This window comes from Labrus bergylta, chromosome 16, assembly GCF_963930695.1.
Source record: "Labrus bergylta chromosome 16, fLabBer1.1, whole genome shotgun sequence".
Lineage (NCBI taxonomy): Eukaryota > Metazoa > Chordata > Actinopteri > Labriformes > Labridae > Labrus > Labrus bergylta.
In genome coordinates, this window is record NC_089210.1 from 15,037,336 (window position 1) to 15,056,528 (window position 19,193).

Below are 19,193 nucleotides of genomic sequence, written 5' to 3' on the forward strand. Positions count from 1 at the left end.
TTCAAAATCTATTTTTTTTCCAAATAAGGAGAGTGGCTAAGTGGTTTATACCTGAGTGGTTTATACCTGTTTGGTTTATACCTTAGTAGTTTATACCTGAGAGGTTTATACCTGTTTGGTTTATACTTTAGTAGTTTATACCTGAGTGGTTTATACCTGTTTGGTTTATACCTTAGTAGTTTATACCTGAGAGGTTTATACCTGTTTGGTTGCAGCGTCTGAAAGGTTGCGTAGAGTCCAGAGACAGTTTTGAATCAAACGCTGACTGGAGCCTGTGAGGTGTTGGCCCAGAGCCTGCATCCCACCTGCATAGGTATGAAAGCAGTTACATCCTTAGTATCACACCTGTACTGGTTTAAAAACAGTTACATCATTAGCATTACAAACAACTAGGCCTTTCCCCAAATAAGGATTTACAAAGTTGAACCTGATTGCTCAGATTTCTCTTATAGTTGACTGATAGCCGAATGATTTTTTGTTTTGTTTTTTGCGCTCATTGAGCCAAATACTCATTTGAGTTTAAGCACATTGTTAATCTATTTGTCTTCTAGACTTGGAATAACAACTTATTTCTACGATAGGACCTGATCCATCATTTGTCTCACTCATTGACTCATTACACTGACGACCCAGTGTGTGCTGGTCAGACCACCACAGCAGCCATAGCGTACACATCTGTCAGACCACCGACAAACAAACGTCTTTTAACGATTTAAAGATTTACTGAAATCTCCTAATCATTTAAATCAATCCTTTACACATTACATCCATAAAGATCCACGGACTGATTCAAATTTACCTCCACTATTTTTATGTACTTTTGATGATACATCATAACAGCCTATAACAGCCAATGAGGTGCATCCCCCTGTTCTGACGGCCAATCACACGTGACTGTGCCGATGACTGACATTTCTTGTAGCCAATGAAATTCTCTAAACATGGATCTGCAGCTTCTATCAAGACTTCAGGGTGATTTCTTCATGCACTCACTAAGGAGAGTGATTTAAAGAACAAGTGGTTTTCAGAACATTACTTTTGAGCCAATCAGACTACTTTAAAGACAAGTTTAGTTGATTATTTAGTGTTTGACAGACCAGCATCTGGAGCAGAACCTAAACTCCTGACTTTGAACGACAGGAAGTTAAACTTAGAGACTTTTTTATCAAGTCTGCCAATGTAGATGCTCGTGGCCAACTGAGAATCATCTCTACTTGTCTCCTTCACCTGGCTGTATCTGCTGGACAGCTGGTGGTGCCGGACTGGACCTTCATCTGAGTAAGTTCCTCTTTGAGAGAGACCTACACCAGGAAGGCCTCAAACATGCAATGCTGATGTGGTAAAAGTAAGATTGTGCTTTCAATTCTTCAGTTCTGAATAATCTCTGAATCTTCTTCAGTCAAGCTCAAATAATTCAATTATCTTCACTTTATCATTTTTATATTGAGAAGTTTCATATTAAAGGAGAGATCCTGTAAGGTTTGTTGCACTTACAAACTAAGCGTTCATCACTAAGGTTATTCATTATTCATTTATATTTATGAGATTAGAGTAGTATTTTTAATATCATTATCCATTATTAATGTCATATTTATCAAAGTGCTCTAACCAGCCTCCACGATGGCTGGCTTGTTGCTCGGACACACTGACAGCACTTTTAGGACTCGGCTCGTCGTCCACAGCAGCTTCTCGTAGTTGTAGTTCCTCATGATGAACACCAGACCCTCTGGACCGGCATTGGCCAAGATGATGAGCTGCCAGAAAACAGGAAGTAGCAGGTGAAGTTCTGTGTTGGAGAGTAAACAGAAGCAGGATGTATGCAGACGTCCTCACCTTGCTCTCCTGGTTCCCGTAGGACAGCAACTGCAGACAGTCGGTGGTGATGGCGAGGAACTTTGGGTTACTCTTCTTCAGGAGAGGAACCATTCTCTGCAGGCCGTCAGCCAGACGCACCGCCATCTTGGATCCTTCCTGGTGAAGCAGGAGGTTGTGTAGAGTGGTGATGGCATAAAATAAGACCGACTCCACCTGAGAACTGCAGAAGGGGCATAAACATAAACACAATCAAAAACACAAACATAGACATAAACATCAACACAAACATCAACACAAACATAAACATAAACATAAACATCAACATCAACATAAACATCAACACAAACATAAACATCAACATCAACATCAACATCAACACAAACATCAACATCAACATCAACATCAACAGCAACATCAACATCAACATCAACATCAACATCAACATCAACAGCAACATCAACATCAACATCAACACAAACATCAACATCAACACAAACATAAACACAAACATAAACATAAATATCAACACAAACATAAACATCACCCTCTAAACACTTATTTCTGTGAAGCTGTTTTAATACTTTTATTAATTTTTCAGAATCAATTATGAGTCTGATTTATACTGAAGTGTTAATCCTCAGTGAGAAGGATTAACTCAGTGTGTGTGTTAGGGTGTGTGTGTGTGTGTGAGAGTTAGGGTGTGTGTGTGTGTGTGTGTTTTAGGGTGTGTGTGTGTGTGTGTGTGAGTTAGCGTGTCTGTGTTTCAGCGTGTGTGAGTTAGGGTGTGTGTTTTAGGATGTGTGTGTGTGAGTTAGCGTGTCTGTGTTTCAGCGTGTGTGTGTGAGTTAGGGTGTGTGTTTTAGGGTGTGTGTGTGTGAGTTAGCGTGTCTGTGTTTCAGCGTGTGTGTATGATGGTTGGGGAGCACTTATTGCTGTTGCCCTCAGATATTTTAATTATATATTTCCAAGTCCAAAAATCTGAACAGGTGACTAAATGTGACCATGGGAAACTGGTTGTCACGATGAATGGCAGGTAAATACCTGAGCATGCGGACCAGAGCAGGGATCCCTCCTGATTGGAAGATGGCCATAAGCCCCTCCCTCTGATGCGACAGGCTGTGAAGCACACTGGCTGCACACCGCGCCGTCTCCATGTCGACCGCCGTTGTCATGGCCCGCACCACGGCGCCCACCATAGAGGGAGACTGGACCAACACACGGCGACTGGCCTCTTTGCGAGTCAGCTGATTGACAATCATGGCGGCCTTGTTCACCACAAGCTGCAGAGAAAAAGAAAGAGTCATGTGACCAGAAAAACATCCATAAAACAAGTCGTTACGTTATAAAACTTCTAAAGACAGATAAAGCAACAAGTCTTCAACTTGTGTCTCTTCATGAGAAGAAGAACTGCAATTTACACACACAAGGTTCTAAAATATCTGAACCAGGTGAGTCTCAATATCAACTCTTCGTCTAAATTATTAATTTGAATGATTCATTATCTATATTGATTTGGCGTGATTTTACCGGGTCGTCGTCTCCCAGCAGCTTGGTGAGCTCTGGCACCGCCCTGGTGGCAAGCTCGGCATCATCCTGGTAGTTTATCAGGTGGACGATTGCAGTCTTTAACAGCTGGGAGGGTTCAGCCAATCGCTGCACATTGCTCTGCTGTGTGGGATCTGATTGGATGGGCATGGCTGCTTCCCCCTCCACCAGGGTCTCTGGAAACATGGCGGCTCGGACACGCTGAGCCCGCGTGAGCGAGAACTGAGCGTCTAAATCTGTAAATGGAAAATCAACAAAGATTAGATTCAAAGTGAAGATGATGAAAACGATCAAATTATGTTTCTGTGCTTTAACAGCAGGAGCAGGGAATCGATCCATCAACCCTACAACTATGGACGACCCGCTCTACCTCTGAGCCACAGCCAGTGTGTGTGTGTGTGTGTGTGTGTGTGTGTGTGTGTGTGTGTGTGTGTGTGTCTTTGTGTATGTCAATCAATCAATCTTTATTTGTATATTTGTATGTAACTGAAGGCTCTACCTCCCATAGTACATTTAGAGACTGCAGGTACCACTAGCAGGCCCGCATTCTGGGACTGTATTGTTCTCGAAGGGTAGTACGGCACTAGTAGCTCCTTAAGATAAGATGGTGCCTGGCCATTTAGAGCTTTGTAAGTGAGAAGAAGGATTGTAAATTCTATTCTAGATTGTATAGGGAGCCAGTGCAGAGAAGCCAACACAGGATGTGGTTCCTTTTCCTAGTTCTAGTCAGTACATGAGCTGCAGCTTTTTGGACTACTTGAAGAGTCTTTAGAAATTTACCAGAGTACCCTGACAAAAGAGAATTACAATAATCCAACCTGGAGGTAACGGGTTAGGGTTAGCGTAAATACGTAAACTAGTTTTTCTGCATCATTTTGCGACAGGATATGCCTGATTTTAGATATATTACGAAGGTGAAAATAGGCAGTTAGGGTCAATTGTTTGATGTGAGAGTTAGAGTTAACCCCTAACCCAGGACATACCTTGATATCAAATAGAACTCCTAGATTCTTAACAGTGGTGCTAGATACCAGGCTGATGTCATTAAGGTCATATCATTAGAAAAAGTCTCTCTGAGGTTTTTAGGGCCTAGCACAATAACTTCAGTCTTCTCTGAGTTAAGTAGCAAAACATTTCTGGTCATCTACGTCCTAACGTCCTTAAGGCACGTTTCTAGCTTACATAACTGACTGGTTCCATCGGGCTTCATTGATACATAAAGCTGAGAATCATCTGCATAACAATGAAACTGTATGGAGTGTTTCCTCATAATATTACCCAGAGGAAGCATATATAATGTAAAGAGAATTGGTCCAACCTTGTGGCACTCCATGGCTAACTTTGGTGTGCATAGAGGACTTATCATTAGCATGTACAAACTGAGATCGGTCTGATAAGTAGGATTCAAACCAACTTAAAGCAGTCCCTGTAATTCCAAGTAAATGTTCTAGTCTGTGCAATAGGATTTGATGGTCAATAGTGTCAAAAGCAGCACTAAGATCCAACAAGACGAACACAGAGAGAAGTCCCCTGTCTGAAGCTAGAAGTAAATCGTTTGTAACTTTAACTAGTGCAGTCTCAGTGCTATGGTGGACTCTAAATCCTGACTGAAACTCCTCAAATAAACTGTTGTCATGGAGAAAGTCACACAGCTTATTAGCTACCACTTTCTCCAGGATTTTTGAGATAAAAGGAAGGTTGGATATAGTCATATAGTTAGCTAGAGTTCCTGAATCTAGAGTAGGTTTTTTGAGTAGAGGTTTGATTACCGCTACTTTAAATGACTGTGGTACATAGCCTGCCAGTAAACACATATTGATCATATCTAATATAGAGTTGCTAACCAAGGGAAAGACTTCCTTAAACAGCTTGGTCGGGATTGGGTCTAAAAGACAGGTTGACGGTTTCGACGCAGAAATAATTGAATTTAGTTCTGAAAGGTTGATTGGAGAAAAACTGTCTAGATTAATATCAGGTCCTGGAACTGTCTCTGCCATATCAGACGTATCTGCACCAGGTAAGGGCAGGAGGTTACCAATTTTGTCTCTGATGTCTAAATTTTGTTGTTGAAAAAGCTCAGGAAATCATTACTGCTGAGGGCTAAAGGAATACAAGGCTCAATGGAGCTATGACTCTCTGTCAGCCTGGCTACAGTGCTGAAAAGGTATCTAGAATTGCTTTTGTTTTCCTCAATTAGAGAAGAGTAGTAGGTAGCTTGAGCGTGACGTAGAGCCTTCATATATTTTCTATGACTATCCTGCCAAAATAAACAAGACTCTACCGTTTTGGTAGAGCGCCATATTCTTTCAAAATTTTGCGACGTTTGTTTTAGAGTACAGGTTTCTGAGTTGAACCATGAAGCTAGTCTCTGCCGTTTGATAACCTTCTGTTTTAGGGGGGCAATCGAATCAAGAGTAAGTCTCAGCGAATCCACTGCACTATCAACAAACTGATCTAGCTGAGAGGGACTAAAGCTATCACAAGAGTTTCCAATTGGGTTTAAACATGGTAGTGAATCAAAAGCAGCTGAAATAGCTTCCTTAAATCTAGCTACAGCACTATCAGATAAACTTCTGGAGAGCACATTTTTATTAAGCAGAGTTAATGCTGGTTAGAAAAAGTCAAAAGTTATTAGAAAATTATCTGATAGACGAGGATATTCTGGGAAAACTATTAAGTTATTGATTTGTGTGTGTGTCATACTGTCTCATATAAACTGGTATGAACTGGTATATAAACTGTTCTGATATCTTGTATGTTAACTAGAAGATATCTAGTATGTTAACTAGAAGATATCTGGTATGAACTGGTATGAGCTGGTCTGGTATCTGGTGTTAAGACATAATCCTGAACCTCCAAATAAATTAATAAAAGATTAATTCAGATCACTCAGGTATGACTGAACTATTTAAAATATGTTATGTAATAATGTAATGAAATCAGTAAGGAAGGATGATGTTGTTGATATGGGGGGGGGGGGGGTGTCTCTGAATGCGTTTTGTGGTCCATTAGTTAATGGAAGACAAAGAAAAAAGATAAATGAATCCAAAAATCTGATGAATAACAGATGAAGACTAAAACCAGAGTTAGAAACAGACAGACAGGAAATCTCACCTGTGGGGCTCTCTGCTCCGCCCCCTGCTGAGTCTCCACCCCCCGCGGTCGCAGCAGCAGGTCCACCTGTGGTACTGTTTGTAGATGTGTACTTCTTACGCCCACTGTAGTCAGTGCTGCTCTCGTCGTCACGGACTGTCGTCGCTCCGGACTGAATCCCTGAATCTGATGAGTAGTAAGTCTGCTGCCACTCAGCAACCTTAACCACGCTGTCTGCCTCACTCACTGCAACAACATCGAATACTTGGTCAAATACTACAGGAACACTACAATAAATACTGCTACAAATGCTTTCACCTACAGAATCTTTGAATCCCTGCATTCACTGTTATCTGAAACTCTACCATGCAACAAGGAAACTGTATGTATACCCGATCCAGAGATGCTGCCAGCTTCTCTGGGCACAAGATCATTGAGGATAGACTGAGGTGAAGTAGAAAACCATCCTGAGGTCTGATGAGTCCAAATTTGACTTCCTGTTTGGAAATAATATATGCTTCGTCCTGTGGGGCTAAAGTGACCTGTTTTTAATGAGCGCTCAGTTCAGTCAGCATCATGTTGGTATGGAGGTGCTTTAGTGCACATGGCATGGGTAACCTGCACATTTGTGAAGGTTCCATTAGTGCTGAACCATATAAACAGGTTTAGGAGCAACATGTGCTGCCAAACAGACAACTTCTTTATCAGGGGAGGCCTTTTTTTGGATCAAGAAGATATTAGACCACATTCGGCCAGTATTACAGCAGCATGTCTCTGTAGTCAAAGAGTCCATGCGATAAACTGTGGAACCTGCAGTCCTGACTCGTCATTCCTTAAAAATATTTGTTTATGTTTATTATGAACCATAAGACAAAGGAGACCCTGAACTGCTGAACAGCCGAAATCTGACAAATCAGCTTTAAAATGACTCAAATTGGTCTCCTCAGTTCACAAACACACAGAGTGTTGTTAAAAGGAAAAGTGACGCAACAGAGAGGTCCCAACTTTTCTGATGCATGTTGCTGGCTTCAAATTCATATTTGGTATATATATAAAAAAAACAATACAGAAATCTCGTGATGTGTTTTTGTGACTATTTTCATCTAGATTTGTTTTGATTGTAATCATCAATTTGTTATTAAAAATGTACACAATGTCCCAACTTTTTGAGAAAATGAGATGTTTATAAAAAGTGAATACAAACAGTGAATAAATGTCTTACTCTGCATGGACATCATCTCTGTCCACTGATGGGGCCGCCTTCTCTGACCTCAGACCTGCAGGAAAACACAGTTACTTGAAGTCACCTACAACAATTATTTTATCACTGCTAAGGACTACATTTGATAAAAATTCTGCAAATTCAGATAGAAATTCAGAATATGGGCCAGAAGGGCAATAAACTACAACAACTAGAACTGGCTGAAAGGTCCTTGAGACTGGATGTGAAAGACTAAGAACAATTCTTTCAAAAGAAGAAAAATTCAGCTTTGGTTGAGGGTTAACTAGAAGACTAGAATTAAAAATAGCTGCTACTCCACCACCTCGTCCGGTGTCTCGAGGTATATGAGTACTAAAATGACTGGGAGGAGTGGATTCATTTAAACTAACATATTCATCTCGACACAGCCAGGTTTCAGTCAAACAAAGTAAATAAATATGCTGATCTGATATCAGATCATTCCCTAAAAGAGATTTGGATGCTAAGGACTTAATGTTCAAAAGTCTGCAGTGAATTTTCTGATTTTTTTGCAAAATCGTATTCGTAGTTTTGATTCCAATGAGATTTTGACGATTTACGCCTTTTTTTCTACATTTGGATGACTTATAAAAACGGGTCTGGACCGGGGGACAGACACAGTACCTATATTATAATTACAGTTCGATTCAGAATTACAGCTATAGTGACTGGGAGACAGATCTAAGGGAGGCACAGAGAAGTGTGTAAGACTGCAGCTCTGCCTCTGGTCTGAACTCTGTGATGTTGTCAAGGTTTTGGACTTATAACCTCTGCTATGTTTCTAGATAATAGAGCTGCACCGTCCAAAGGATGGATGCCGTCTCTAGCTAGCAGACCAGGTTTTCCCCAAAAAGACTGCCAGTTATCTATGAAGCCCACATCGTTTGCGGGACACCACCTCGACAGCCAGCGGTTGAGTGATGACATGCAGCTATACATGTCATCACTGGTCTGATTTGGGAGGGGTCCAGAGAACACTACGGAGTCCGACATCGTCTTAGCAAAAGTACACACCAACTCCACATAGTCGAGAGTCATTCGTGCCAGCATGAATTACGATTGTATCAAATCTACCTTTAGTCTTTGTCAGCAACTTTAAATGAGATGCGATGTCGCCCGCTCTGGCCCCGGGTATACACCTAACTATGCCCGCTGACTTCGCTAGCTTCACATTTTGGACTATGGAGTCTCCAATAATCAGAGTTTTATTCTGTGTGTCGCTGAGTGGGGAAAATTTGTTTGAAACATGAAGTGGTTGGTGGGGAAATGTGTGCTTCGATTTTCAACTATGCTTCCCTCGGACAGTAACCCAGCCACTGCCTCCAGCTACCGGGGGGAAGCCAAGCTATGTCAGCCCACACCGGCTACAGGTGGCTGGCTAACTACTGCTGCATATGATGACTCTGACTCAATGGTGCGGAGCCGTCTCTCTAACTCAGAAACCCTCGCCTCCAAAGCTAAAAATAAACTACATTTCTTACATGTATCATTATCACTAAAGGAGGACGAGGAGTAACTTAACATCTGACACGTAGAGCAGGAGAGAGCAGGAGAGGGAGAGACAGAAAAATAAGCTAACTACTAAGCTAGGCTAAGAATAGGTTAAGTTGGTTAACCCTAACCCTAGCTAAAATAAACAACTGTTAAGCAGGTTTGTCGCAAGAGAGAAAGAGTGCTTTTCGATTACTTCTGTTTGTCTGAACGTACAGTGTGTTGGAAACAACAGTCGTAAGAAACTAGGCAAAATGAACAATGAAGCTTTTAGCTCTAACGATCAGCACTGAGCAACACAGAACAGGAAGTGATGCAATACGCTCACCCGTAGTACATAGGCTGTTTTCGAAACCGCATACTATACTACTAGAACGTACTGATTTGGCCAAAATGCAGTATGCAATATGCAGTATGTGAACAACTGCGAGATCTGCAGTATGCCAAAAATACCAGGATGTCATACTGATTCGGGAAAATTGTACAGTATGCATCGGACCAGTCTACCTCGCGTACTGTTTCCCACAATGCAAAGTGCCAGGTCAGAGATCAAAATGCCGGAGCGCAGCTGTATGAACTCGTTGGTGGCGGTGACTGAATATCTTGCCACATTATGAACCAATAACAAATATGACATGTTCATATATTTGTAAGTCTTACCACCTCGGATTTTCCTGCTTTGTAGACTGTACAGTGCATGTGCCACAGCTGGACAAGCAGCTGCAATTACAGGGTCCTTGGCTTGCTCTATTACTACAAATTATTCACAGCTGAGTAAAACCAGTTTAACCGGGACCAAGCAGAATGCAAAATAACTGACGACTGGCAGTCATACTACATACTACTGTTGAACTCAGTATGCAGTATACAGTATATACTGCATACTGATTTAGATAGTAGTATGTAGTATGCGGTTTCGAAAACAGCCATAGAGTCTGAACTTGGTTAACCATGCCAAGACCCACAAAAAAGTCCATTTACATCGTGATGAAATGTCAACAGGAGGTCCACACCATGTTTTGTATTTCACAATAAAGCGTCATTTTCAGCTGATCAATTCATGTTTGGTATCAGCTGACAGTAGACAAAGTCAAGATTCTCTGTGCTCTGCCATTTTTTATTTTATATCAATGTGTTTTTATTAAAAGATTTTATTTTTGGTAGTTTTTGTGTCTTTATTGTAGAGATGAGAGAGTGGATAGAGAAAGAAATCAGAGAGAAAGAGACTAGGTAATGACATGCGGGAAAGGAGCCACAGGTTGGATTCCAACGCTGGCTGCCCGCTTGGAGGACTACAGCCTCTATACATGGGAGGCCGGCACTAACCACTGAGCCACCAGCGCCCCAAATGTGTTTTTATTGTTGAGAGTTAGTTGATTTTTGTTTGTTTGCTAATGATGAAGTAACAAGGAGTTATTTCATCATTAGCAATCTAAAATCTCCATCTCTTGCTCTCTTTCTCGCTCTCCCCTCTCTCTCCCTCCTCCCACCCTCACTCTCTCTCTCCCTCTCTCTCCCTCCTCTCCCCCTCTCCCTCTCTCTCCCTCCTCTCCCCCTCTCCCTCTCTCTTCCTCCTCTCCCCCTCTCTCTCTCTCCCTCTCTCTCCTCTCTCTCCCTCTCTCTCCCTCCCTCTCTCCCTCTATCTCCTTCTCTCTGCAGGTTCAAAGCTCGCTCTCTCTTTATGGAAACAATCACTTTAATCCTCTCTGAATTCGTCTCGCCTCCTCTCATTCCTTCTCTTGATCTCTTCATCGCTCTTCCTCTACTTAATCTGCTCATCTTCTTCACATGTCTCCTCCTCTTCATCCTCCTCTTCATCCTCCTCTTCATCCTCCTCTTCATCCTCCACAATGACACGTCTCTTTTGAAACCACATTGAAGATTTTGATGTTTTTATTTCTCTCACTGTCTCTCTATATATAACCTGAAATAAATGTCCTCCATGTTTCTGCTGCTTCATCGCACTGATGTTAAATCACAGAATAAACCCTGAAGGAAGAGGACACAAGGAAGGTAGGGATTGAGGAAGGAAAGGAGACAATGATGAAAAGGAAATGAAAAACAAAGGAAAGCATAGGAGGAGAGGAGACAGTGGGGGGGATAAAAACATCAAAGAGTGGAGAGGAGACACACACACACACACACACACACACACACACACCATATGTATATAACAAGTTGTCCTAATTTAAGAAACATTTCAAGTTGAATTCTTCATAAATAAAAGAATCACAGGTGACTCCTGACAGGTGACTCCTGACTCCTCACAGGTGACTCCTGACTCCTCACAGGTGACTCCTCACATGTCACTCCTGACTCCTCACAGGTGACTCCTCACAGGTGACTCCTGACTCCTGACAGGTGACTCCTCACATGTCACTCCTGACTCCTCACAGGTGACTCCTCACAGGTGACTCCGGACTCCTGACAGGTGACTCTTTACAGGTGACTCCTGACTCCTCACAGGTGACTCCTGACTCCTCACAGGTGACTCCTCACATGTCACTCCTGACTCCTCACAGGTGACTCCTCACAGGTGACTCCTGACTCCTGACAGCTGACTCCTGACAGGTGACTCCTGACAGGTGACTCCTGACTCCTGACAGGTGACTCCTCACAGGTGACTCCTCACAGGTCACTCCTGACAGGGTACTCCTCACAGGTGACTCCTCACAGGTGACTCCTGACTCCTGACAGGTGACTCCTCACATGTGACTCCTGACTCCTCACAGGTGACTCCTGACTCCTGACAGGTGACTCCTGACAGGTGACTCCTCACAGGTGACTCCTGACTCCTGACAGGTGACTCCTCACATGTGACTCCTCACATGTGACTCCTCACAGGTGATTCCTCACAGGTGACTCCTGACAGGTGACTCCTGACTCCTGACAGGTGACTCCTCACAGGTGACTCCTCACAGGTGACTCCTGACAGGTGACTCCTCACAGGTGACTCTTCACAGGTCACTCCTCACAGGTGACTCCTCACAGGTGACTCCTCACAGGTGACTCCTGACAGGTGACTCCTCACAGGTGACTCCTCACAGGTGACTCCTCACAGGTCACTCCTGACAGGTCACTCCTTACAGGTGATCCTCACAGGTGACTCCTGACAGGTGACTCCTCAAAGGTCACTCCTCACAGGTGACTCCTCACAGGTGACTCCTCAAAGGTCACTCCTAACAGGTCACTCCTCACAGGTGACTGTTTTGTTCTCCTTAAATTAGAGTTTGAGACTTGCTGCTTTTATATTTGATAATTAATCTAAGAGACTCCTCCATTACACCTGTGGATGCTGACACGGTAACCATGGAAACAGATGGAGGAGAGAGGAGAGAGGAGGAGAGGAAGAGGAGGAGGAGAGAGGAGAGAGGAGGAGAGAGGAGGAGAGGAGGAGAATAGGGGAGAGGGGAGAGGGAGGAGAGAGGGAGAGAGGAGGAGAGGAGGAGAGAGGACAGAGGAGAGGAGAGAGAACTTATGAGAATAAGAGCAAAGAGACGTGACAAGAACAAACTGAGAGGAGCCGAGAGTTTGATGATGAAGAGAGGAGACAAGCCTTCAGTCCACACACACACACACACACATGCACACAGTGTGCTCTGCTCTCACATCAGTCCCTCTCCTCTCTCTCTCCCTCCTCTCTCTCTCTCTCTCTCTCTCTCTCTCTCTGTCTCTGTCTCTTTCTCTCTCTCCCTGTCTCTCTCTCTCTCCCTCTCTCTCCGTCCCTCTCTCTCTCTCTCCCTCTCTCGCTCCCTCTCTCTCTCTCTCTCTCTCTCTCCTCCTCTCTCTCTCTCTCCCTAAAGCTTTATTGGCACTAATGTTAAATGAACAATATTGCATCAACACAATTCAAAACAATAACAACAGTAATCAATGATACAGCATGACTAAAAGTAATAATTAAAGAAAAGAGTTTGTGTGTGTTTATGTGTGTGTGTTTTTGTTTCAGGTAAATATTTCACCTGAGAGAGAAAACAACAAAACACCTGAATCATTGATGTTTAATGAAGTCAGAAAATCAAGATTTGTGATTTCGTTTTTTTTTTATTTCAGTGAAACACACAAACACCCGAGATCTGTGAGACTGTTTGTGTGTGTGTGTGTGTGTGTCTGTGTGTGTGTGTGTGTGTGTGTGTGTGTGTGTGTGTGTGTGTGTGTGTGTGTGTGTGTGTGTGTGTGTGTGTGTGTGTGTGTGTGTGTGTGTGTGTGTGTGTGTGTGTGTGTGTGTGTGTGTGTGTGTGTGTGTGTGTGTGTGAGAGAGAGTGTGTGTGTGTGTGTGTGTGTCAGCTCACTGCTGCATTTTCAGGCTTTGTCAAGATTATTTCTTTACACTTGGCTTCACTTCCTAACACACACACATACACACACATACACACACACACACACACCCACACACACACACACACACACACACACACACACACACACACACACACACACACACACACACCCCGGGCTATCTCTCTCTGCTCTCCTTTCTTCGTCTCTTCCCCTTTTACTCCTCTTCATTTTCTCTCCTCCTCCTCTGTCACCATGGCTGCATTCATAAACACACACACACACATAAACACACACACACACACACACACACAAACACACACACACACACACACACACACACACACACACACACACACAAACACACACACACACACACACACACACACACAAACACACACACACAGACACACACACACGAACACACACACACACACACACACACACACACACACACACACACACACACACAAACAGGGTAAGTGGCTGCACAGATAATGACCAAATGAAAGAGAGGGGTGGACTGTGGTTGGTCGGTGGGTTGGCACGGAAACAGAAAACTAGTCGAACACTGTGACACACCAACACACACACACACACACACACACACACAGTAAATAGTGTGTGCATTCAAAACCAATGGTATTTGTGTGTATATAATTGCATGCATGTGTTTGTGTGTTTGGTGGGCAGAAATAAAGGACAGAGGAACACATCGCCTCCCCTGCTGATTAGCTGCAGTATAGCTCATAAGCTCCGCCTCCTCCATGTTAACAGATTGGACATAAGTCAAACTATAAAATCTATTAAACATTGTTTCGATAGTTAATGATAGTTATTATCACGTTATTTAATATTCAAGGCATCTGAGAAGTTTCTTTTTAATAGTTACTTGATAAAATACTATAAAAGAACATGATTGACAGCTGTGTTGACCAATGAGGCTCCTGCAAACTTTGTGCAGCGGATGATCAGAGTAGAGGAGGAACGATGAGAGGAAACATAACAAACACAAGAGTCATTTAACTTTCCAGAATATTAAGTGTCTGCAACCTTTGACCTTTATGCAGGAAGTTTAATTGCGCAGCAGCTCCACCAGCTGATCTGAACTGCAGACTCTGGTTATAAATTCACAGAATGCCAGCGTCCGTGACAGGGAAGTTACGTCATCCTGTTCAAGTGGAGGTTGAGGCACGTTGTTCATGTGTATATACAGTCAGTCCTCATAGAGCCCCATGTTAAAATGTCCAACTTTACAGCTGCAGTTCCTCCAGTGTCCACTAGAGTCTGTCTCTTGCAGTGAGTCAGTCCCCATAGAGCCTCATGTTAAAATGTCTAACTTTACAGCTGCAGTTCCTCCAGTGTCCACTAGTCTGTCTCCTGCAGTGAGTCAGTCCTCATAGAGTCCCGTGAAAAACATCACACAAACTTATATTCATAGGTGAATAGGAATCAAATAATTCCACCTTAAACCTCTTAAACAATGTGTGTGTGTGTGTGTGTGTGTGTGTGTGTGTGTGTGTGTGTGTGTGTGTGTGTGTGTGTGTGTGTGATGAGCACATTGACAACTGTAATGCTCTGCTCCCCTTACCCCCCTTGTCTCACACGCACATGCAAACGCACACACACCTGCAGCTCCGACCTGCCCAGGTTCACCATGGCAACAAGCACAGAAACCTCTCAGCTGTAAAGATCTCTTTTTTTAAACATAACAGAAACACTTTCAGCGTCACAGGGGACGTCTCTGAGGGGACGTGTAGCAGCGTCACGGGTTTGATTCCCTCTGAGGGGACGTGAAGCAGCGTCATGGGTTTGATTCCCTCTGAGGGGACGTGAAGCAGCATCATGGGTTTGATTCCCTCTGAGAGGACATGAAGCAGCGTCACGGGTTTGATTCCCTCTGAGAGCATGTGAAGCAGTGTCACAGGTTCGATTCCATCTGAGCTTTGTGGCTTTTTGTTCATGTGATTAAGTATTTATGCACAGCAGACAGTCAAGCATCGTTATGTCAGGCTATCGGTCTCAGTGGTACCAGAACATCAGGGTGGTCATCTCTCTGCTGGCCTTATCACTCCAACAATCCGACTGCCCAAAGCCCAAATGACGGGTGTTGATTGGGGTTATCAATTCAGTTAGCCCTGCAGCTAGTCCCCAGCTGCCTGCAGCTTTCATAGTAGCCTATGAAAGACTGTGTGGTCAGTGACATCAGAGCACTGGATTCTTGAAGTTGATTACTTAAAGTAATCGTTCACTATTGTTGACTGAACAAACTCTCAGTTTTTCATTACAAACTGGTTAATTCACCAACACAGCCCCCCTGGGGGGTGGGGGATCCATGCAGCTTAGGTCTGTACCCGTCACACCAAGCTAACTGTTAGCCTTAAACCTCTGGAAGATGTGCTGGGGTAGATTGTTAAACAGAATCCATTTCAAGAGCAGCAGGTGAGTCCGAGTCTGTCGGGACAGTTAGGGCGCGGTCACACTGGCAATCCGTACCGTGCCTAAGAACCCTTCCCCCCTAAAGTCGGGTTCATTTGAGCAGTGTGAGCGCTCTGTGTCGTACTAACAGCACGCTGTGACACGGTAAAGTTCATGCACGAGGACGCAGGTAAACAATGTGGACAGCCTTCATTCAGTCTGTATGTGACTCAGAGTAAAGACAGGAAGCTGTCATGTTCTCTGACCGTGCCTCTCTTTTATTTATTGATTTTATTTATGGCTGTATCTGATAAAATGTCAGTCCTCTGTCATGTTCTCTGATGTGCCGTAGCGGACTTGAACGTGCGTCTCTTTTTTTGTCTGTTTGTAAACACACTTCATAATAACATAAAACCATAAAACATGTGCTGGTAAGACGTTATGTTCAAGAGGTAACCGTGCTTAGGCCCGGTTTGTCGGTACGGATTGCCAGTGTGACCGCGTCCGAAGATTCAGGTATCACTACTATGTTACAAAGAGGAGGTTATTTATACATTGTATTTCTTAATTTTACTAAATGTTAAGATTTCTGTGTGGATCTTATTTGCTAACATATTTAATCTTCTCAGTGAATGTTTGTTTTACAAACATTTTAATGCCTTCTTTGTCTTGATGATGAACGTCTCACTGAATTTGGTTTTAATTTTATCTGAGAACTTTTGCAATAAAACAACATCTTGTGTTTCCCATCATTTCACATTTTAATATAACAATAATTAGGCTCTTATTTTTGAAGGTTTGTTCTGTCTTAAGCTGAGAGTACTTTACTTGCTATGTGCTTTTATTTTGAAAAACAGCAAGGCCTTTCCTGTAGGTGGAAGGTTAGGACAGGAAGTTAAGTACAGAAACAGGAAGTGGTTAGGGATCCCAAAGTGAGGTCAAACAGCTCAAAGGAACGGTAACAAAGGTCAATGTGTGATGTCATAAGGTCAATGTGTGATGTCATAAAGTGGATATTACTTTGGACTCGTCAGCTGATCTGTCTGAGAGTTTGTTGAAGTGAAATGAGACATTCAAAGATGCAGCACTGTCCTTCTTTTACATCACTGAGACTACAGGGAGACACTGAGGACCACTATCTACGGAGAGCCTGAAGGGACAAACATGAGAGTAATGTGATTAATGCAGGCCTTAATTAGTCCAGATTAACTCGGTAATACTGAATCATTTGGTTAAAGTATACTAGGCTTTATTTCTAAAGTGACAGAACGACTGACGTGACAAACGATTATTCGCTCTGACCGCCGTTCACATGAAGACGTTAAGTATTTAAGGGTCATTTAGATAACTGACTTTTTGAATTAATATGAGATCATCAAGATGAATGTTTAACAGACTTTTCATATAAAGCTGAGCTCTGAAGGGGGGGGGGGGTCATTGATGTAACAGCTCTAAACAGGAAGTAGAATCCTTGTTCAGGTGTAAAGGTTTTTATGAGTTAATCGGGTCCATCAGAGGTCAGAGGTCAAACTGTACACAAGTCTCTGTTCATGACACTGACACACACACACACACACACACACACATACACACACACACACACACACACACACACACACACACACACACACACACACACACACACACACACACATGCATACACACACACACACACACACACACACACACATGCATACACACACACACACACACATACACATTCACACACACACATGCATACACACACACTTGGATTAAAAACACATTCAGTCAGATATTGAGTAAACCCAGAGAGCACCACCCAATCACACGCAACGATGCTCTCACACACTTGGCGAGCTGTCAGCTGCTACACCCACAGTCACTGCCAGAAAAAATGTGTGTGAGTGTGTGTGTGTGAGTGTGTGTGAGTGTGTGTGAGTGAGTGTGAGTGTGTGTCACTCCCAGCAGATGTTTTTGGTGAAGCTGTGAAATGAATCTGTGGTGTTAGACAGTCCTTCAGGACATACACACGAAGCAGCGACATCAAAGCCCTGAAAACTGAAAGTCTCATTTTATGTCGTTTGAACACAGGCATCATCTTCATCATCTTCATCATCATCATCTTCATCATCACCTGCACACTCTGCTGCTTTCCTCTGTGTGTGTGTGTGTGTGTGTGTGTGTGTGTGTGTGTGTGTGTGTGTGTGTGTGCAGGTGTGTTCTGGCTGTAGTTAAAGCAGGCTGCAGCTCTCATGTCTGATGATGATGATGATGATGATGATGATGATGATGATGATGATGATGTGATGATGACTGTGGTCAGTCTTCATCACTGAGCTCGTGCTGGGCTCACGTGCACATAGTCTCAGGTCTCACCTGGTTCTCCCAACAGCAGATTCTTGTCTCCTCCCGGTGAATCCTCCACGGCTAATCCGCCCGCCGCAGAACTGTCGGTGCTCCGCTGGCCGCTGATCCGCCTCACGGAGCTCAGACAGCGGAGTGAGGAGGAGGAGGAGGAGGAGGAGGAAGAGGAGGAGGAGGAGGAGGAGGAGAACCGGCAGAAGCTCCGCTACAGCGTCACAGAGAGGAGGAAGGGAAAAGACAAGAGGTCTCACTCTGAACGAAAAAGAGGAGTAACTTTCATTCTGAACAGTCTGAGATGATCGTGACGTGTTGATCAACACAACATTTGATCAACAAAACGTTAATGATGTTGTGTCTCATATTTCAGCATGAATGTTATAATGTACAGTTTGTAATGATAATATCAAAGTGATGTTTTTGTAAAGTGCGGATAGATCAGTTGATGTAAACAATATCTCTTAAAGCGTTAAAGCGTTTCCATTTGTCAAATGACTCTGCTGATAGTCATAGTCAACCTTTAGAATCTCAGCATGATAGTCAACGGATCCCTCGTTCTTCATCTTCTTCTTCCTTACAGAGTGCGTGCTCTCGTCTTTAATAAACGATCTTTTTGACAGCAGTGCGCAGACTCCGTGCTGAGAAAGCGGAGTAGACACACAGCTTTAAAAAATGACGAGTGATTGACTGTTATCAATTAACTGTCTGTGTGCAGAGGAATAACACATCATCAACAAACTACGACAACAAACACAACAATGAAACAACGACAACAAACATAACAACAACAATGACACAACAACAACAACAAACATAACAACAATGACACAACAACAACAAACATAACAACAATGACACAACAACAACAACAATGACACAACAACAACAAACATAACAACGACACAAAAACAACAATGACACAACAACAACAAACCTAACAACAATGACCCAACAACAACAACAAAAATAA

The 19,193-nt window shown here is 43.1% G+C and overlaps 1 protein-coding gene across 1 annotated transcript in view; it reads right to left on the bottom strand.

Annotated features, from left to right (window-relative positions):
- Positions 1–18,988, bottom strand: part of LOC109995768 (junction plakoglobin) — a 35,254-nt gene extending 16,266 nt beyond the window's left edge. The window contains exons 1-9 of the mRNA XM_020649604.2: positions 18,742–18,988; positions 18,239–18,431; positions 7,676–7,730; positions 6,475–6,699; positions 3,343–3,596; positions 2,857–3,095; positions 1,834–2,035; positions 1,610–1,754; positions 202–305 (exon numbers count right to left, since the gene is read on the bottom strand). Of these exons, the coding sequence (XP_020505260.1) occupies positions 202–305; positions 1,610–1,754; positions 1,834–2,035; positions 2,857–3,095; positions 3,343–3,596; positions 6,475–6,699; positions 7,676–7,691 (1,185 nt within the window). The 5' untranslated portion in view covers positions 7,692–7,730; positions 18,239–18,431; positions 18,742–18,988. The remainder of the gene's footprint in view (positions 1–201; positions 306–1,609; positions 1,755–1,833; positions 2,036–2,856; positions 3,096–3,342; positions 3,597–6,474; positions 6,700–7,675; positions 7,731–18,238; positions 18,432–18,741) is intronic.
- Between the last annotated feature and the right edge of the window lie 205 nt (positions 18,989–19,193).